Raw genomic sequence first — 22,337 nt, 5'->3', positions numbered from 1 at the left:
TATCATCACTTGGCAGCAAATTACTTTCTCGGTGGCATAGGTGTTGTTCTGCCTTGATGTGTAACTGTTTTTGATGAGGAAAAAAACAAAACACAAACCCACACTTCATGCTTTCAAGGACTAACTAGACTATTAGGCTTCCAGGCTTACAGAACACTGTTCAGCTCCACCTGACTTTTCACTTGTGTGTACAACTCACACACTGATAACAAGTGGCAAGTCAGTGTTATCACCTTCTGTAATTATCTTAACAATGACTTAAAAGAATGAAACTAAATGTGAAATGGATGTGAAATGGTGTTTGGCTTGATTCCGCTTTCCTTTTTTCCTTCAAGCACCAAAACAGGAGGCGAGAGGCAGAAACAAATAAAACTGAGAAAGCTTGTTGAAACGTACTCAGTTCACAGTGCCATGTCCCATTGCCCTCACAAGACAGACAGTGCATTTTCCCCTGCTCTGGTGTAGTAACATGGACACAAAACTTCTGTGCTTCCCTGAAGTGCAAACCTGGAAACCCTTTTGCTCTGAGGTTTTGTGGGGGTGCATTCTCCTCTGGCAGGGATTAGCAAAAGCTTGCCACTTCTTCTAGTGAGCATTTGGCAATTCCAGCAGGGAATCTATTTTGTTGCTGCCATGGTTTAGCATGTGTGTGAGTCTCCTCTAACTGAACCGTTCTGACCTACAAAGCTGTATTTCACAAGAGCTTTAAGTTTTCTTTTCAGTAGTATCAAGCTGTGCAATCACTTGCTAGCTCAATACCTACCATATACAGGGATGAAACTGCCTAAATTGAGAAACTGGATGTTGTTTGCAAGGAGAAATAGAGGTTTAACTGCTTTTTTGTGGACATTTTGACCAAGATTTACATTTTGGGGCAACTGCAAACCTGACTTCCCTTGTATTTCCAGATAGTTCTCAATTAGCTTTTTCTTTCTACACCTACCTAATAGTTTGAAGTTTGTCTCCTCTTCTGAGTTCAGCCCCTGTTTCTGTCATTTTTGCCTTTTAACCTTCAGGTTAGACTACACAGTTCACTCTATGTGAGACTACTTTTAAAGCCACTCAGACGCCTTGAGCTAGTACATAATGCAACAACCTTTCTGTTTAATGGATTGGGTCAGTCTGTTCCTGTTACATGCACTACACTGGCTTCCCATCTGCTTTGCATTCACCCTGCCTTTCTACCTTTAGTCATCTGCATTTAAGACTTGATACCTTGGGTACATTTCCCACTTTATGCACTCACTGAAGACTGAAATATATTGAAAAAATTGCAGAGCACAGTTTCAAACCTCTTAGAGCTGAACAAAGGGCATTCCCCTTATGCAAAGCTGTGGGCTTCCCAGCTTGCAGGGACCTTGCAGAACCCAGAGCAAAACCTATTTATTCAGCCAGGCTTTTCTGTGGTATGTGTAACACAACCTGAAATCTCCAGACAGGAATTTGGCAAAGTGGGATGTGAATACCGCTGAATACTTCCTCCTGCAAAGGCATTTGGCCAAGAGCCGCACCTTCCATCACCATGACTGAAAGTGGTGTACAAGCAAACAGAATACGGAAATCCCAGCTGTGAACTTCTTTTTCCTATTTATTTCGTGGCTGCTCATCATAAATGTATACTGGATCTAAGTTTCTGAATATGATGCAGCGAGATGACATGGCATCTAAACTATAGAAAAGAAACTGTATAATGGCAGCTGAAACTGAACCACGGAGCGAGGTTAAGACTTAAGCAGTGAGAACGACCAGGACTCATTGCTCAAGCAGGCTCCCTGGCCACCTTCATCCCCAGCTCAGCTCTTGCCCATCATCTGCTGCGCTCATCCCTGAGGCTGGGAGCATCACTCGAGCTATGGCTGTCCATCCTCCACCCGCCCCCTGCCCCCCCCCCCCCCCCCCCCCCCCGGAATCTTATCACATCAGGCACCATAATAATTAATTTTCAAAAAGCACTGCAGTCAGGGGATGGTGGCAGCCAGACTTACTTCCTTTTTCTCTGGATATTGGCTATTATCAGAAATAGAAACTTTCCCATTAGTTTTAATTATATTATGTAAGATCTAGTACCTGACTTCCATAGCATTTGTTCTGCAGAGTTTTTCTGTCTAAGGAATCAAGTTTAAACTGGGTTTCCTAAAGGACTCTAAGTTTTAGTAAAAGCCTCGAGCTTCCAACAAAACTCGTAAGAACACTGACAGATCTGCCATAACACCTCATAACCTCACAGCTCATGGCCCTTCACTATCTCACAGACTCCTTATCCTCCATCCATCTTCTTGTTATTCAGGACTGAGATAATGCTGTTTCTGGCATCATTCTCCAATATCAATACAGAATATTGCTGGATTTGCTACAGTGTTGTAGGATAGGATGTATTTCTATATGTGTATCGCACACAAATTAGAATTCCCTCATGAAAACTCTGTACAAAACCATCTTCTTACATCTAGCAGATCATTTCTACTACAAGTACTGATGTATGTGTACAATGATTCACTAAGACAGGCACAATATTGTACAGTTTAACTGGCAAACTAGTCCTTTTCTTACTTTTTTCTTTCCTTAAAATAATGTAGTACAGTAGAGCATTCAGCATAATTTCTACTTTCACCTTGTTTCCTTCTCTCCTTTCTTGCAGTGTATGTAACAATCAAGATGTATATTCAATGCATAATTCTAAAAAATGGTTTTTTAAAATTAAGGAAAAACATCAAAAATATTAGTAGAATAAGAAAAGAAATAATATGGAAAAGGTTTTAATATAAAACGTTATAAAATTTTAAAGAAGGTAGGTGATGCTTATTTGAAAGTATCACTATGTATTAACTATGGGATTATATAGGAGGAGTAATACAAAGCATGTCTGAATGAAATTATGTCCTCACTTTTTACTGGTTTGTTTAGTTACTGACACTACCATTTGCTGAACTTAGGGCTCTCTATTGACTACTTAGCATTTGTTGTGTTTTAATGGCATTTCCACTGGCTGAAATGAGGACATTCTACAGTATATTAGAAAGAAACTACTTCTTTAAGAAAGTAAAAATTTTCAAATGACATGAAGAAATAATACCATAGTTTGACTTTTTCCAGAGAAAAGGTTAAAAAATTTAACATGAAAAAACAGTTCTCCAAGATTCCTGTAATTGAAAAGGTTTTAAGTGGCTGCAGGAATATCTCTACATTTATTTTAAATGCATACTCATGAAGCATATGAAAAGTGAAATAACAGTTACTTAACTGTAACCTACTAAGCCATAGGACTAGGTATGAAATGTTATAGCCATTACTAGGCTATTTTATTAGAAATAACCCAAAGCGGTTGTACATACCAGACTATCCATCTTTGGGACATATTTAAGGGTTATCATATAGTCATTTGGGAGATTTCCAACCTACAATAAACAGATAAAAATGTTATTACTGACTACACAAAGTAAACCTTTATTTCCATCACTGTATTCAACAAAATCTACCAAATAGTCAACACATTTTCAGTAACCTACCAGGTACAAAAGCTTACATACTCAGTTTGCTGTGAAACTGCTACTGACTCTTGCTTGCTCACAAGTGAAGCATCTTTACACACCTTTGTACCATTCCCAGATGCAATCTGATCATGTTCAATGCTACCACTTCCCAGCAGAATTAAATTCAGTAATGTGGTGAGGAGAAGTGACCTGAGGTTATTCATTACTGCAGAAACTCCACTGTATTTTCATCTTTTAATGGCATGTCTTGAAGTGTTTACATGACAATTTCTATGTAACCCCAACCACTCCAAACAGTAAATTACCCAGTAGTCTCTAACCCTTTTTCCTTCAAATAACTTTGAACTTCAGCAAGGATCTGAACAGAAAGAGTACTTTTGTGCTTATTTATGTGCCAGGTCAGAAAAACACTTGAGCACAACTTTGAAGCTGTGCCTCTTGCTAATGATGAGCAATATATCACAGCAATGTCCTGGGGCAAAGGAGAGCTTCCGCACACGTAAACTGATCATGGCTTTGCAGATGTGGGTGAGTACAGGGTGTGCTGAAGCAAGGACAAGGAGCAGAAGGGTTCTCACTGAATTATACAATGCAATCTGCCACAGAGAGGATCCAACGCTACTGTGAGACACGGTTGGTCCCCTAGGCAGTTTGCTGACTGGGGAGATGAATAGGGAGATGCTGCCACAATACACAATCTCTTGAAGTACTCTTTTCAAAAGGTTTACCAATACAGTAGTGATACAGCAAATCTATTTTATTTTATATCTGTGAAAGATTCAACTGATATTTCTCATCCTTCTTTGAAATCCATTTAGTCAAAAAACAATAAGCACATACACAATTCCTTTGGTGAACCAGAATCTACACTTTGATTGGCAAAGCATTTCTGTTTCTTCGGGTTAAAGATCATTCTGCTATGGCTGCTTTTGATTCTGCTGCTATAGCAACCAGCACAGGGATTATTTTTTTCCTGTGCAGTTTTTAGGCAGTATTTTGTTTGATGCAACAGAATGTTTTATTTGCCAATTAAAATTTAGTTTCAATTAAAAATTAAAACATTCAAAATGTTATGGTTCTAGAAATGATCAAGGACTGTATTGTCTAGAAAATGTCTCGAAATGATCCAGGACAGTCAGTCACTAGTGAATTCCAAACTTTTTTTATTTAGAACATGGCTGAGCCACAATCTTTCAGTTCAATGACATCTAGCTTTCTCCTACAGCTTTAAAAATCAAGTTAAATACAAACGATCCTGGTAAATTCCTTCCCATAGATTGATTTTCTTTTATATTTTTTATTTTCATACTTACACATTGCCAAAGCAGCAATTGCAGAAGTGCCATTAAAATTCTCTGTATCAATTTCTATTTACCTGGCATTTTGGGGAGTTGATTCAAGATGCCACAAATACTGAAGAATAATGCAATACGTTTGCTCTTTCTTTAGAGCATCTGATTTGTTCTAAATTCTCATACATAATTTTTTGTATATTTTTCCTTCCTCCAAAACCATCCTGATGTCATGACACACTAATAAGTAATCCAGTCTCTTTTCCAGCTTCCTTTGCGTGCCTAGAGAGGTAGGACTAGCAGCACTTCAAGCAGCAAAGATAGTGAAGATGCTACCGTATGTGCAAAGTTTCCCATACTCACTCTAGAGGGATTCAAGACAGCGATGTCAGCAAAAGCACCGCTCTAACAAAGGTCACTGGAAGATTAAATTTTTTCCAAATCAATGAACACTACAAGAAGTGATATGCATTATGTATACAATCTACTTTACTGGCATCAGAGCCTGTCAAGCACTTTTCATGCACAGTTAAAAAAAAAATCTAACTGCCCAAGAGCTCTTAAAGCTTCTCAAAGCCAGAGAACAGAGCTCAGCCTCAGATATTCCTCTCCTTGACAGACTGTGAATCAGAAAAGATATTTTTGAATTTACTACTAAAAAAAAAAAAGATCACTGGGGGGGAGGGTGTCAAACAAAATATATGCCCTGCCTCAAGACGAAACAACTTGTTAAAGTTTAATCAATAAACACCACATGTCAGATGCTCTGCTGATGGTAAATGATGGAAGCTCAGTCAAAGCGAGGGAGTTATATTTGTGTCCCAGTTGGACTTCCCAACTTACACACAGAAAATAGGGTAAAGCCCCTGATGTAAGAGTGAAGGATATATTTGTACTGAATCTGTGCATCTTGTACTCTCTTGCTTTCCTGAAATTAATCTTGAAATTTTGTTGAACACTAACCACCAAGACTATGATCCAAAACCCACCACTTGATTTTGAGCTGCTAGCATGATCCTGAAAGGAATGAAAGGACTCTGCATACTCACTCTGTGTGGGGTGCCCAACTGCTGCAGCTCCCAACAAGGAGCAGAGGACAAGAAGGCTCTGAGCTGCCTGAGCAAAGGCGGATGGAGCAGGACTATGCCTTGAAACTCCCTGAGTCCTGGAATGGCCTTTTTGGTTCCTGTACTCAACTCCTTAAGTACAGTGACAAATTTAGGGGCAACAAAAATACATGCCTGCATGACTTACCTTGTTTTAGACAGAAGTAAGAGTTTTGATTATTATAGAGAATGTCAACAGACAATCTTGGAAAGTAACGTATAGAACTAAAATAACCCTGCACTGCAATTAAAACATCACTTTTTTTTCTGATTTAGTGGGTATGTGTGGTTGTAGAAATCCTACCAGGCTCTGAGAAGAGGTGAAGAACAGGGAATCTAGACTTATGTCTTTAAATCTGTATAAAACCAACAGTAAGTGCTATATTCCCAGTTGTAACAAAATCTTAAACTGGGGAATGTAAGATTCCTTTTGACATACAGAGGTCTGAATATTTAATACATCACTGTTAACATTGCATAACTCAACTATACTTTTAAAATATGCTCATGGTCACATAGACAGGGAGATGAAAAAGGGACGTTATAAAAGCAATTTGGGTTCCATAAACTACTCTTTCATTGCAACAGCAGAACAGAAATGAGCTGACCTATCTCTGCAGTCAAGTGCTTTGAAATGAGGGCTACTGCTCTTGGAAATTCTCTTTATTGTGACTGTTCTGAAAATTTCAAGTAGACTAGCATAGATATCATTACTTTTTTTTTTTATGCACAGATAAAAGATAACCTAAGTCTTTAAAGTAAAAATTACCATTTACCATTGTCAGCGATTTCTTTTTTTTACTCTCAGGCATATGATGGGAAAAACATCTTTTTGTTTTGGCTGCCATTTCTACCTCCTGTTTCTCTCTTCCTCATTCTCCTTTCCATTCTTTAAGGCCTCTGCATCTCCCTTCTTTGCATCCTTGGCTTTTCTTTTCCTGTAGGAGCTTCCACTTTCTGTCCATCATCTCTGTAATCTATGCCATCTATCTCATCTGCTAATGAAGCAGTTAATAAAATCCTCATCATTTGGCTTAAGACAACATGCTAACAATTTCCATTCACACTTCTTACAGTCATAGTGGCAGATTATTTGCAGGATAACAACACTGGATCATTTTTTATAACCCCTTCACTCAGGAGATTTAGATCCATTTAAAAATATGTATCAAATGTTGCAGAGAGTGTAAATACACATTTAGAGCTAAGATATAATGTGAAGGCAAAGTGTCTCAAACAAGCAATCTGGTCAGTAAATGCTGACTGTTGTTTGGGCTTCCAACATTCAAATGAAAAAAAAAAAACCTGCTTTAGAGAAGTAGATCATGGAAGAAGAGGTGAATATCTTACATTTGGTTAATGGATGAAATCAAAATATGTAGGTTCATTCTATACATACTGTACAGCTCAGTGAAAATTCTTGTATGTATGTTTGATGTATATATGTTAAATATAAACAACAGATTCCTAATTCTTATGCAAAATCACAATTATAGCAATGCAGCTTTCTGCTGACTTACTGTGCTGAAAAGAACAATGGGGACCTGCTTCATTGACAGGTGCTGCAATTAGAGTTTAATAATACAGAACATTTTTTCATTAAGTAATGTGTTTCCCTCCAGACATCTTCATTAAAAAAGAAGTAGGAGTGCAAGTGATCAGTAACACAGAATGAATACTCTTTAAATACTTTCATTTCTATAGGTATGAAATTATTCTCTCTTAAAGGTCTCACTATTAAAAAAACAAACAAAAAATGATTGTTCAATTGTTCTTTGCTTCTTAAAGTAACTTTACTTAGGACATATTCTTCATATGACAAAATTAAATTGTGAAGATGTGAATAAACTTAATCTTACTGTTATTGAATCTGCTCTTTCTTTCCAATTCTAGCTTCTGGTATGAGTCTAGTATGATGCTAGTGAAAATCCAGATTAACACCACCAAAAACAAGTGACACCATACATCTGTCCTCAATTTACTACTCAACACAAAGTTGGTGAGGCAAATGACCCATATTTTCAGACACTGAATAGTGTGCTTTATTTATTCTCCAATAGTTTAGGCTTTGTAGACATCCTTAGTTTATATTCACAGAAAGTGTTGACTGAGGCATGTTGTTCTTGTATTGCTAGAACAGAACACAGTCACAGCCATGCTCACAGGTTTTCTACCAGTGATATAGGGGGGTTACAGTACCCAGAATTAAAAAGCCCAGAAACAAATAAATGAAGACTAGGCAGTATCAAGCTACAGGCAACAGTGTTTGGTAGGGTATTGCAGCACTGTTTTGCAAGGTGTAGGTGAAGTGTAGTAGAGATAGGGAAGAACAAAGTAGGAAAAAGAAAGAAGAGGGAAATGGATTCACGCTGCAAAGAATTTTAGCATGAGATAGGAAGAGGATGAGAATCTGCCTGGAGTTCATCAAGGAGCACCCTTCCTGCAGCCATGAACAGTGTAACAGATACCATGGAAATAATGAGAAGAAGCTAGGACAAGAGGGCAAACTCAGCATGTGTTAAGACATCACAGGCAGTGTTAATAGTCAGTGCCTTTTAAGTCAAAAACAAGAAGCTTGCCGTTGATAATAAAAAAAAGTAACAGCTTGAAGGAAATAAATAGAAGATACGGGGTCAGCACAGCACATTAACAGACAGAAGGGCAAAATTATAGAAGTTGAAGCCAGAAAAAGACTTTTCAGTAGACTGGATTTTTATCTACCAAGAATTTTGGAATTTGTACGGACAGGGAGCTACAAAAAGATTTTTCCCTGTTATGACAGAAAAACAATGGAGGTTTAAAATTGAACATACAAGGGTCTGTAAAGTGGCAAGAGCCAAATGGACACCTTGTTATAGACCTGGCTGGGGAGAGATGGCAATATACCTTTACCAGGTGAGGAGAAAAGGCCCAGGGACAACTAACACTTTGGGGAGATTAAGAGGTCATAAACCACCTCAGAGAAGGATTCAGGCCACACTGAATCTAAGCTGATATCTGAGCATTTGCAATGAGAGTAGAGGAAGAGAGACCAATACTTTAAGCTAAATGATAAGACTTGTGTACTACTGCTGAACAGTTAGTTTATGGCAGACATACAGGACTATACTCAGGACTGTAGACAAAAGGGTTTAAAGAATGTGACAGGGTGGCCAAGAATAAAGCCTTTAGAAACAACATCATACCACTCTCTGCAACTGTGATAGAGCTTGTGGATAACATCACAACAACTATGGGCAATAGCTGTACACATAACATTAGCTTCTGTGAAATCCTCAGCGCTACAATTTGTCCTCAGTGTGAAAGGGGAGGACATTTATTGAAGACACTATGCCCTACTGGCACAAGCTTTTTGGATAAGTGGAGAGATAAGACCTTTAAAGGCCAATAAAGAACCCAACGACCTATTTGATACTATGTTTAATTTTGAAGATGTGAGTCATCAGAATGCAGTTCCTTAATTCAATGAGTGTATTTTGTTTCAAAAAGCGGAAGTGGTAAATTACTATAAATGTTTTTGTACAAGAGATGTAGGGTGTCCTGAACTATATTTTTAAGCAATATCATGTCCTCATCCATATTATATGTACTAAGGATATACTCCACACAGTATAAAAACCTTGTACTTTTTAGCCAAGTGATGTAATCAGACAGTATTCTCTGTGAATTTCTCCCTTCTTGTATTTGCACTGTCATCTAACAATATTTTGTTTAAAAAAGTACTTTAAACCTTATTATACTTTTTTTCATGTTGTTCTCAATATCAAGTTGTCATGGTGTAGCATTTCAAAAGAGAATGACCAACTTGCAATATAGTTGGCTTAATTGAAACTAAGTGTTCTTATGCTAAATTTAAGATACTAAACTTATTTCCATGTTATCCTTCCAATTCTCTGTGGCTTTAGAGAAATTATTTCTGCATGAAAAATCCATGCAAATATCAACATAGACAGACAAAACAGGGATACAGACTTTTCTCAAAACATTCTCAGATGCACAACACAAGCCAGGTGTGTTTGGGCTTTGTATTTTCTGTATCTCTGTAATTTCTCCAACCTAAAATATCTTTGAACTTGCTAGTTAACTTCATCCAAATTTTGCATCTGGTAGAGATACATGAAAGGTATGAGTGTAAGTCAGGGGAGGGACCGTACAGCATCCTCACTGAGGAGTGGCCAGAGGAGCTCAGCCCTACCCAACTCTGCTCAGGCTTGGCAGCAGCAGAAGCACAGTGCACACTGGACAGTAGGCAGAGGTTTTCTTTCAGGACAAACAGCACATACACTGGAACAGTCATCACATTAAGTCCTTCCTGCCCAGGCAGCAGCCCAAGCAAAAGGAGATATGAACCTGGCCAGAGCTCAAAACATTGCTCAGGTAGGCATCATGCCTAGAGGGCATAGGAGGGAACTAGCAACCACACTGCATGTGGAGAACTAAGGGGGGATGGGGAGGAGGGTGGGCATATGGAAGCGTAGTGCTGCAGGAATATGTGCAAGAACTGCAGTTCCTGGACTAGTCTGGAGGAAGATGTAGAAACACGATATGGCAAGTCACAGTCAAATTAAAGACTAACCTTATTTTATGATGTTTCTTTTTTTACAGTTTATCTCAAAAGCAAAGTGCGATTGCTCAAGCTGCACACAAATTTTTGTAACCTTTATTTATACATTCTTGAAGTTTAAATTATAGGAAAGGGGAAGTTAGTGTTTGTTCTGAGGACACATAATTGACAAAAAGTTATTGCTAACCCTCTACTAGACAATTTCACTAGCCTCCACAGGAGTTCTGTTGTTCTGTCATGCTTTCAACAGGTTTAAATGAAAGCTTAATACTCTTTCAAGAGATGAACTATTATCTTGAAGAAACATGCCAGTACTTCAGAATTCTGCCTAAAGGGACTACTGTGAAGCACTAAGCATTTGAGTAGAACTATGGAGCACCCCCAGAGATTTATACTATGCACCAATATATATAACAATGCCCAAAGAAAAGAAGTTAAGAACACTGCACTGGCATCAAATGCAAGGGACTCCAAATTAAGTGTTTGACTATATTAATGCTGGTATTGCAACCATTTTTTCCATAATGAAGCCATACTTTTTAGCTGAAGTCAATATGTAAATGAAGGTATGCTCATTAAGTATTCAGTATATATTACTTCTTAAAATATTTTATGTTAGATCCTGCACTATTGCAAGTTAGCAGAATCACTGACTGCAGTGGAGTTAAATACCGCTGACTTCACACAAGTTGCAGTTTTTCAGGTTAATGCAGTGTTCATTTAAGGAACAAGTAAAATGTACTTAAATGGACTCAGTTCTTATACAAAGCCGTGAGTCCTTCAGACTTAAACTTCTAGGTACAGCAAGTAGAGAGAGAAACTCATAAAGAAGGTAGCCCACTCACATCTAAAGACTGGAAGAGCTGTTCAATCGTTACTGCCTTGATTGCAACAACGATGTCTGATAGCATATTCTTTTCATACATAGCACAAGTTTTCCATAGGCTTGGAAGATAAAGATTTCTGGTTCGTTTCAGTTGTGTTTGCCGCCAGCCTGCTCTACACAAATCAGTAACACAATGACTAAAATCTTTCACATGCATGGGAAGCAATTTGATCCCAGACAAAATTTGAGGAATTCAAGACTTTTGATAGTATTTAATGGAACTTTGGAGGGAGGAAACACATATGTACACACACTTCAGCTTGGTCAAGGTCATCTCTTCAAGTGACAGACATTGATGGATTTTTTTTTTTTTTTTAAGTATTCCCCTGGTTCGAATATAGATTTGCTAACTTTCCTTAAAACTCTAAGTGCCATTAGCCACTGGACAATGTTTAACGTAAAGAATAATGTAAAAGAAAAGGTACTTACCAATTTTGCAATGTCATTCACATCATCTGTCACTGGATTCCCGCAGGAACTTTGGGTTTTGACAAGAGGATTAAGTAGGAGTAGTTGAAGACAAAAGCAAGCGATAATCCAAGTCTATTTAGTAAAAAAAAAAAAAGGAACAAGAAACCCCAAGTGAGCAATCTCTAAACATGAAGTAACAAGAGATTGTAGTAATGTTTTTCATATACGAAGTCTAGATGCTACAATACTCTTCATCTTTCATGAGGAAATACTCATACCACTACAGTATAACCTTCATGGCAGGGATCTGCAGAAATGCACTCAATTGATTTTTTTCTAGAAGGAAGTGCATTTAGATTAATAATGGAAAACCTAGTGTTGAGCCATCAGATTACTTGCACAGGATCCTGCTTCGGTGAGTTTCTGCAAAGTTTACATATACCAAAGAAGAGAAAGAGACAAACTTTGCAATATTCTTCATCATCAACATAAAGCTAACTAAATACTTGTCATTCACCTGATAAGGTATTTGATAAAGCTGTGCCTCATATGTGATAATGGATGATAAGGAAGAAAATTATACCAGACCACAGCAAGATTAAAGGAGAAAGCTCATAATCACAGCCATTACAACCAAGTACTTAAACTGCAAGCTAAACCACAACTGGACTCAGCCCAAATACTGAGATCTCCAGCAGCAATACATTTTCTCAAGTGACATGCCCTGGCCTCTCAGAGTTGCAGCTTGGCTTTGGCACTACATTCCCCTCCTAAATCCTATTAGGAACAGCAATGCAATGTACTCACGCAGGCTTGTGAGACTCAGCCAGAAAAGCACCAGATAACTAGCTGTGATGCACCTGGGTGTCTCCTTGGCTACACTGCCTGAACTTCCTCGCCTTCTGTTGTTCCTTGTGCTTTCCTGGTTTCGCTCAGAGCCCTGTGCCAAGTTTAAGCTGAGATCTTTATTTCCAGAATGTTAAAGCATTTAAGTTATGGATAATCAAAATTTGCCTCAGGTTGTGAAGCTTTTTGTGCCAGCTGACTGAAGCTGTCAGCAAGAGCCGATGACGGTGTACATTTATTGCAAGTACAGAATTTGCCTGTGCAGGCTCCTGAGCCTCCACAAGGGCAGGATGGAGACCAGAATTTGCTTTTGCATGAACCAAGATGCATCTCAGCCCCGTCTGTTTCCTGTGACAGGTAGAGAGCTCCTGTCTCCAGATTTGCCTTCAAACACTATCCAACCTTTCAATTTAAGGCCAAACAACATAGACAAAGCTCTGTAGGAAAGCAGAGTGAGAAAATCACAGATTTAAAAGATTAATCATCATTATAGTAAACTAGAGGAGCTAAGAAAGCGTGATGATCAAGATCGCTCAGGAGCTACATAAACATGATGGAACAGTGCCAGGCACTTTACCTAGAGCTGTTAAATGACATGTAAATCTCTCTTGTATCTTATATCCCTTAAATTTTGTATGTATCTTACATCTCAAGTAAAACTAGTAATTTGCTTTCTTAGAATATGGCTTCCTGACTCATTTAGGTAAAACCAGTGTGGGCCGCTGCTGGAAATGATCAGCCTACCTCTTGCACTGGTGCTGGTGAGATTGTTTAGCCAGCTGTACCAAGCAGACAACTTCTATTTTTGTTTTCCTGTGCTATTTCAGGCAGACCAGCTTTCTGAGCCAGGTAACTGAGATTGCAGAAATGCTCTGTTACAGATGGGACAAGCCAGAACTGCCCATTTCGGTAGAGCCTGCACTTGACCTTCCCTAAACTGTACCTTCAGCAACAGAGGATCATGTTGATGGGTAGACTTACACACAAAGAAATAAAAAAATATTCTAAACAAAGAACACATTCAATATGCAGCATGTCTTTTGAGAATGCCTCTTGTTTCAACATAACTAGCATTTAGAATATTTATTTAATATTTGTAAAAATAATTACTGAGATTAATTACCTATGTGAAGAATTGAGAATAAGTACTTAACTTGAAGTTAGGTACCTAACAGTCTTTCTTACAAAACTGTTGTATCTTATGCTACACAAAGCTTAGTAGTTATACATATATGAACAATTCAGGCTCTAGGGAGATGCAATGAAGAGGCTGCTAGTCTCTGAAAGGACCTTTAAGAGCTCCTTGCAGTGTATAGCAGCTCAAAGTTGCTGAAGAACTAGGTTTAAGTGGTCAGAGAAACATCTCTCTCCCCTCACATAAGCTCCAGAATCACAGAGGATACGAAAAGGGACCTCAAGTTAACAGACTACTCCCCCACTGGCATTTTTGGAATAAAATTCTTATAAAAACCCAAGAAGTTAATGATAACCAGCTCCAAAATGGATTAACTATATTGCTTTCAAGAATTAAAAAAAGGAGTTCTGTCTTCAGAGTTAAACAGTACATTAGCAGTTACACTCGCTGGGGTTCAGGGACATTTCCTGTGTTGTTGGAGAGAGAGTCCATGTCAGAAATTGCTGGTTTCTTTATTGGGTTTCACAATATCTAGTAATATGTAAAGGAAAATGGGATTTGATCACTGACTTGTGTCACTGTCATGGGACAATGTTTAACCTAAGAGTCTAATTATCACAAAAGTAACAAAGCTCTTTAACTAGAAATACTTTTTTTTGCCTGATCAACTGAATATTCTCACTAAAAGCAACAGTTCAAATAAAACCAGAACTCTGATGCATCCTGTCAGTTTTCATACTTCTGGATCTAAAAACAACTCATACATGAAGCTTAAAATTAGTACACATTTTATAATTATGCAGATCAATAAGAATACACTTTTTTTCTTATGTAAATAATTTAAAAGCACAGTAATTTTTATAACTGCTATTAAAAACAAATGCTTTGTAAATTTTGAGATTGAGGGGTTTTTTTGCTTATTTGTTCCCTGTGTCATCCAACAGGAACCGAAAATCTGCAAAATACTGCTAGTTTCAACATGCTTATTATCCAAAATCTTTTAATTATTTGCACTTACAAAATATTTATATTACACATGCCTACAGGCACATTGTATGTAAGGACTGTATAGATCAAAGAGCTAAGCCATTTTTGTGTTCTGTACTAATGACCAAACCTGCTGTTTGAGCAAAACTTGAATAGACTGAATTAAATCAAGGACAGAACAAAAGGGAGCCTTAACACAAGAGCTTTATAAACAGAGATTCCAGTTTTAACACTTTACTAAGCATAAATGAAAGTTACCACACAGCACTTACAACAGATTTCCATATATAATTACTTCTAAGCTAAAATGTGATTTTCAAAGCTGGCCACAGGATTTAATCACACATCATCTACTAGCACTAAATTGAAGATACATGGCAGACAGAAGGCAGACCTGTATACCGAAGGGCGTCTTCCTATTTTTGGCTCAAAGTTTATGCAATTGTTTATATTCTGAAATCACTTAAACACTGAATACTTAAGCTGTTTTTATGAAAGGGAAAAAAATAATTATTAGACTGGAAAAGATAATTCAAATTAAACATTTCAAGTATACACTTTTGATCATTCCGCAAATGATTTTTACTACTGCTTATAAGCCACAATCTATAATTTCAGTTAACAGCATTTTAGAGATTTAGCTAGAAATCTGAAGTGTTGAAGGCTATCCTTTCAGTTGCAAATCAATAGCTTTTTAATTTATGTTCTCCATTTACGACCTAGAGTGTTAACAAAGGCTGCTGAACGAGTGCTTTAGCATCTTTTTCACAGTAGCTATCAAAGATAGTCATGCTAGTTAATGTTCAGCTAATTCCTTCAGTGAAAAGCAGCAAGGGGAATACCACACTGCTAAATAAACTAAACATTGGAAAGTCTGGACTTTTCCTAGTTTGTAGTGATAACAATTCTAATCATAAGTAGGGAGAAGTAATCAATAAAAAAGGGCAAATAATAAAGTGCAAAAAAACCCATTAAGCACAGGGAGAAATAGTAACTACACAGATGAATGGGTTCTTCATTATAAGATTTCTTGCATTTAAATCATGTTAGCCACAGAATTTTTCAGCCCAGTTTCTTGAGCAAATCATCCAATTAGGGTTAGCTGACAGTGTGGAACAATATGCACCCTGGGCCAGGCTTCACAAATTTATTTTTCACTTCTCCTAATGCTGGGGTAGGAAAGTCTCTGAATATTGGCTCCTCAGGCAGCGTTTGCATGCTGCTTTGCTGAGACACAGCTTGTGAACTTGTGCCATAGACAACATTGGTCGGTCGGTCATGGATAGCTAACTTAATGTTCATACTTATGCCTTAAAAAGCCTTTTGTAAGAAGATTCAGGGGAAAATTAAAATAGCAAGGAAAGATATTTCTTGTCTTTTTTTTTAACCACAAACACCCAGCAGCATAAAAGCACAATAATTCTTTCATATGTCTAATAACCTGTTTAGTTATTTAACTGTGATAGAGATAATTAACCAATTAAAACATTCACTGTCAGTGTGGAAAAAAACTTAAAATTAAAGAGCATTTACACAGAATGTAATCCAATTCCCACTTTCATGGTATTCCGCAATACCTTCACCCATGCAAATGACAGCACTAACTTTAGTACTCTAAATGGCTGTGCCTAAATACTGCTTAAATGCTAAATATTGCTCAAGCCCCCCAAAAGTGAGTTAAGTGTGGAAAAAAAGTCACCCACACATGACCGCCTAGTTCAAGAAGCAGTGAGGTGTTCTCGCAAGCACATTTAGAACTCGAAAGGTCCTTAACATGCTCTCGGGTACCCAGGAGATAACTTCAGTGTAGCTGGAGGAAGCCCTGTGCTAACCCTGAATAACATGTAGTTGAAGCATTAAGTCCAGTGTACTCCCATCACTACCCTTCAAAAGACCAGCACTAGTCCCACCAAACAGAATAGCCTGTCAACTAGGATGCTTACTAATAAGTGACAGACCTGGGTTAAATTTTCTCTAACCCAGGTAACTCCAACTTACAGGAGTTAGGATCTGTTCCTCTGATATCGACTTCATAATTACCACTGGCAGTACTTCCCCACCTGTGATGGCTTCATGGCCAGAAGGGGCAAAATGGAGGTACACCGGTATTCCTGACCCTTACTTTTCAGAAGATCCATGAATTTTACACCAGCAAGCCATTACATAGAAAGACATGTTCACTACACAGGTATCAGAACATTTATGTGTATCCTTGTCTTGCATATGCTCCTCCATCTGGGCACCCTAAATTCTGGGAAGGTCCCCAGTCAACATGGGAGTTTTGAAGAACCTTTTGTCAGTCCATTGAACAAAATGAAAGCTAACTCCACCTCAGTGAGTCACCCTGCCTGGGTGAGACAATTACAAATCTCTAGATCACACCCTACATGCTTTGTTATGATTACAGAAAGCAGATGCATACTTTTTTAGTGACTGATATTCTTCATTTTTTAACAATGATATATAGTAGGGAGAATAATGATAGAAGCAAACAAAATTTGTCAGGAAGTATCAGAGTGATTTATTTGGATTCTGACTCAAACACAGACTACAGAAATGCTGGTCACTTTTTCAGAGTAAGTTCTGGAGTGCTTTAGACACGAAATATTTGAACATGTATTCAGTTATTTACAAAATGCAGAATACTCTTCCACCCAGTTCTTCATATAGTATCTAAAATACATAATGCAAGGGTACTTCATGGGGTAAAAGGGAAGGGAATTAATGAGTTATTGTTACAGACCTAAGGAGGGAAATGCACCATTGCCCCCTACATTCAAATGAGTTCAACAGGCAACCTGTTTTCACAGCTGTTTGATCTTTTTGTGACAATTTTGTATTTGCCTTTCCATGATGTTCCCAACCAAAAAACCTCTTCCCCTTAACCTCTGCACATTTGCATTCTCATGGGGTACTTCCGGAACGCCAACTGACAAGAACAGATTTTTCAGCTAATTGTACATTTGGTGGCATGACACTGAAGTGGCATTTGCTGGACTCTACCAGACACAGGTGCAAAGGAAAAGTCAATTGCTGTATGCAGATGCTTACAGACTTTGTTCCTTTCTAAGGTACACTGCTAATGAATCAGTAATAACTCCATTCAGGTCAATGGACAAAAATCGTCCCAAACCTGTTAAATGCTAATGCAGAGCTACTTTTTCTTCAGCAAAAAGAAGACATTCTCTAGTTCTGCCTAGTTATGCACATCTTTTTCCTGAGACACACAAATTTAAGATACATGGTCTTACTGTGCTGAGAAAATGATGAATCACTATTCTTTCCCACCATCCAGATCCTGGGAAAACTAGGCAGCTGCTTAGACTACATGCCAATTTCATTTCATGCAACCTCAGGCCAATTTCTATCATCCCCTATCCCTTCCAGCTCTCCCTGACATATGCAGAAGCAATAGGCTTCTCCAGCCAATGTGCTGCAATTGCACTTAGTAAGGTGCAACCAAACTCCTACTGTGTTTGGTTTGTGTGTTTCATTTGGAACCAAGACCAACATAAGCAAGGAGGAGTGTAAACCAATACAGAATTTGCCTCGCAAATCAATGTAATCCAGGTATTTTGTAATTACATTCAGTAAACTACAAAACAGTGATTTTAATGTGTGTAAATTAATGTATTTATTTTCCATCCCTGTAAGGATACCAGTGTAAAATATTTGGCTGTTCTAAAAATGTTGGCTTTGGCTCTTTAAAAGTGTTATCTGATCCATAGCAAATTTTGTCCACTCTTTCATCTAACTTGACAATCAGGGATTCAGGCAGTTTCCATGCATCCTGAATCTGCCCTGGATGACAGCCAGTTTGTTTAGTTCCCAAACACTGGGAAGTGAAGTTACCAAGAGACAGGTAATTATATATGGATGTTGCCTCTGGATCTTGTGTTAATCGCATCCAAATAAATATTTACTGATAATCATCCATCAGGTGGCATTCTAGTTCCACAAAGAACCAGGAGTTTTATGGACAAAAATATTTCAATTTGAAGAAACATTAAAAATGAAAAAACTCTTATCTTTTGAAAGAAATCTTCCTGTTAAGCTGTAATCGGAGATTACGAGGACCTTCAGAAGTCCTGCACTTAGCATCATCTTTTTAGGACATATGTGCTGGCAAGAGATTTTTTTTTTTCCCTCCTCCTTGTAAAGTTCCACTACAATCAGCCAGGATTGGTATTGAAATTTTACATTTTTCAATCCCACTTTAGAGTGATAAAGACCAATATGTACTTGTTCTGTTAATGGAGACAGAGATACAAAATACTTACAATATCAAAATAGAAATAAGCAGAAGATCAGATATTACTTGACTCAACAAAACCTCTTGCAAACTCCAAAGAGGAAGCTATCTTACCCCTCTCCTGGGAACTTACGAAAGAGTTTTCTAGCATAAATCCAAAGGCATTTCTTAAGTAATTGAAAGGGGAAGGCAAAGTAAGATACAAGATTATCTTGGCAGGGAGGACAAGATTCTCACACTGTATGGAGGTGGATGATCTAACTTCCTCAGGGAATAAAAAGACATTCTCTTAAGTAAAATACTTAATTAAAGATTGTTTTTAAAGATCTATTTCAGATGTCTTGCTTGTTTGCCAAGTTTGTGTAAAAAAATCTACTATCTTGAATATTCTTTTGAATTATAATGAAAATGTATGAAGAGCTACCCTTTTTAATCCTTGACCTTCAAGCACCAGTAAAGGAAATGGAATAGGAGCTGTTAAAGAAATTCTGTACTGGATCTTTAATTCTTACCATAAGCAGATGGTACAAAGTACAAACAAAGTACATGGAATTTGGGTTGGGAAAACTATTACACTGACAAAAAAATAAAATAAAATCAAGAACAGCAAAAACATCAGCTATTTTGATACTTGGCATATGACAAAACTCCCGTACATAATGAAAATGTCTGTCCCTCCTAGTATTTAATTTGTAGTATGAAACAAGTTAAGTGTATTCTTACTCTTTCATATATGTAAACCTGAGTAGAAAGAAAACTGTATTATAAATTTGAAGAGTTTTCAGTTCATGCTTGAGCCTGTGAAAAAAAGAATATTAGGAAAAAAAATAGCCTTATACAAAGGTTTTTATGCTTTTTTCTTTTTTTACCTTTTCAATCCTTTTATACTTTCTTGTATAAGCAGAGGATGATTTTTGAAATATAAATCACAGACTGGTGAACTTGATCTTAAAAGACATGTCCTCAGAAAGAGACTGTTCTGTTTCTGAATTCTGAATTTTCAAATTGCTGAACACAGACTAAAACTAGATGCCAGTACAGTAGAGATTAATTATGATTCATTGACCTACCTTAATTGTATTAAATCCTTACAATTGCAAGCTTAGATGTGATTAAGGAATGCTGTTCGGATCTCTTGGATATGCCAACACCAGTATAAGCTTTGACAGTGCTGAAGGACAGTATTTAACTTCAGTATTGTACTATGTATCATGAGACTATTAATTTCCTTACTTTTTACAGAGGCTGTCTACATTGGTGGTCTACAAAACCACTCAGAATAAGGTGAGAAACAGAGGTTACAAACAATACGGTTTGCATCATGATAAAGATCATGGGATTTGGCTCCAGCTGCTTTCCTCAGTCCCTCTGCCATCACAAAGATTTCATGACTGACACCAGGCAAATGTGACACTCTGCAGTCCATCCAGAAAAGCTCTGACATCACCTGCTACTAAGGCACTAATCTGAAAGACAACATAGAGGAATAGGTTCTTCAACAGACAATCAAAAAGACTGTATTCCTGGAGCAAATATCTCTTGACTGACTCTATTCACCCCATTCCACAAAAGATACCAGTTTAAGTCACTGTGTGCTTCAGGTAACTCCTGGGATAGGTAGGCTCCAGACAACAGTTCTGTTATATCCCACTCCTTTGATGCCAGACAGCTTACCTTTGTGAAAGGACTGGATAAAACCAGATAGAAAGAGTGGAGGAGTAAAGTGGGAGTGCAAGGAATAATCATAGAACCATTTAGGTTGGAAATGACCCTAAGATCAAAGTCCAACCGTAAACCTAACCCTGTCAAGTCTACCACTAAACCACATCCCTAAGCACCACATCTACACATCTTTTAAATATCACCGCAGATGAGGACTCAACTACTTCCCTGGGCAGCCTGTTCCAATGTTTGACCACTCTTTCAGTAAAGAAATTTTCCCTCATGTCCAATCTAAACCTCCCCTGGCACAACATGAGGCCATTTCCTCTTGTCCTATTGCTTGTAACTTAGGAGAAGAGACCAACACCCACCTGGCTACAACCTGCTTTCAGGTAGTTGAGGGTGATAAGGTCTCCCCTCAGCCTCCTTTTCTCCAGACTGAAGAACCCCAGTTCTCCCAGCCACTCCTCAGGACTTGTTCTATAGACCTTTCACCAACTTCTTTGCTCTTCTTTGGAGACACTCCAGCACCTCAATGTCTTTCTTGTAGTGAGGGTCTCAAAACTGAATACAGTATTTGAGGTGAATCTTGGGAGATTGTTCCAGATCTTCACTGTTCCAATGGTCACAAGCCTTCTGGGACTGCCCAGTTTAAGTGTACTGATAACAGTTTATATCAGCATGTTCTCATGGCAACACTGGTCCTTTGCTTACTTATTAGTAGTAGTGTAGTTATACTCCCATCTTTCTGGTTTGTTCTCTTGATTTATTTATGGAGATCAACCCTACTATCAGAGTCCTCATTATGCCTAACTAAAAAGCCCATCTGACTTACAGTGCTCAGTAACACAGAAGCAACAAAACCCGTAAAACTCATGGAAAATAAACAAAGCATTCCCTCCCTCTTATCTCCTCTCAGATTACAAATTGTATTTATTTACTCTCTATAGTACCTTAGTTTCACAGGCTTTCCTCTCCACCAAATGTAAATAGAAGATTACCCTACCTCTTACCAAGCATTGTTGTGGCTATTACAATGGATGCAGTATCCAGCCAAGTGGTTGCTTCTGAAGTGAAGAGGAGCAAACAACTTATAATCAACACTATACGTCATGTAACTTTTAAATAGGAGTGCTCCTCATTAGTCAGAGCAGTTTCTCCCATTGATAAATAAGAGCTGATATAAAAGCTATTCCAAATTTACTCACCCAAAATCTGCCTTGTCTGGGTATATTCCAGACAGTAACACCTGCATCAACTTATAAAGGCTTAGAATAGGAAATTTCAATGCACTAGAACTGAGAAGCTTTCACTTCAATCCCTTAAAACCTCAGTTGATAGCTTTTCAAATTAAGACGCAACATGTATTTACGTGGACCTGTTGGAGCATGTCCAGAGGAGGGCCACAAAAAATGATCAGAGGGCTGAAGCACCTCTCCTTTCAAGACAGGCTGAGAGAGTTGGGGTTGTTGAGCCTGGAGAAGAGAAGGCTCAAGGGGGACCTTATAGAGACCTTCCAATACCTAAGAGGGGCCTATAAGAAGTCAGGGAAAGAACTGTTCACAAGGGTTTGTAGCAATAGGATGAGGGGTAATGGTTTTAATCTAGAAAAGGGTAGATTTAGGTTGGATATTAAGAAAAAGTTCTTTAATATGAAGGTGGTGGATCACTGGAACAGGTTGCCCAGAGAGGCAGTGGAAGCCCC

At 38.0% G+C, this 22,337-nt stretch overlaps 1 protein-coding gene across 2 annotated transcripts in view; it reads right to left on the bottom strand.

Annotated features, from left to right (window-relative positions):
* Nucleotides 1–16,793, bottom strand: part of KITLG (KIT ligand) — a 30,151-nt gene extending 13,358 nt beyond the window's left edge. For both annotated transcript variants that reach the window (XM_086471254.1, XM_086471262.1), the window contains exons 1-3: nt 16,779–16,793; nt 11,769–11,882; nt 3,333–3,395 (exon numbers count right to left, since the gene is read on the bottom strand). In XM_086471254.1, the coding sequence (XP_086327380.1) occupies nt 3,333–3,395; nt 11,769–11,882; nt 16,779–16,793 (192 nt within the window). The remainder of the gene's footprint in view (nt 1–3,332; nt 3,396–11,768; nt 11,883–16,778) is intronic.
* Between the last annotated feature and the right edge of the window lie 5,544 nt (nt 16,794–22,337).

Source organism: Leptosomus discolor, chromosome 1 (genome assembly GCF_034619465.1).
Source record: "Leptosomus discolor isolate bLepDis1 chromosome 1, bLepDis1.hap2, whole genome shotgun sequence".
In the NCBI taxonomy this organism is placed as follows: Eukaryota; Metazoa; Chordata; class Aves; order Leptosomiformes; family Leptosomidae; genus Leptosomus; species Leptosomus discolor.
Note: the sequence above shows the minus strand (reverse complement) of the source record. Positions and strands in the feature narration are given on the sequence as shown.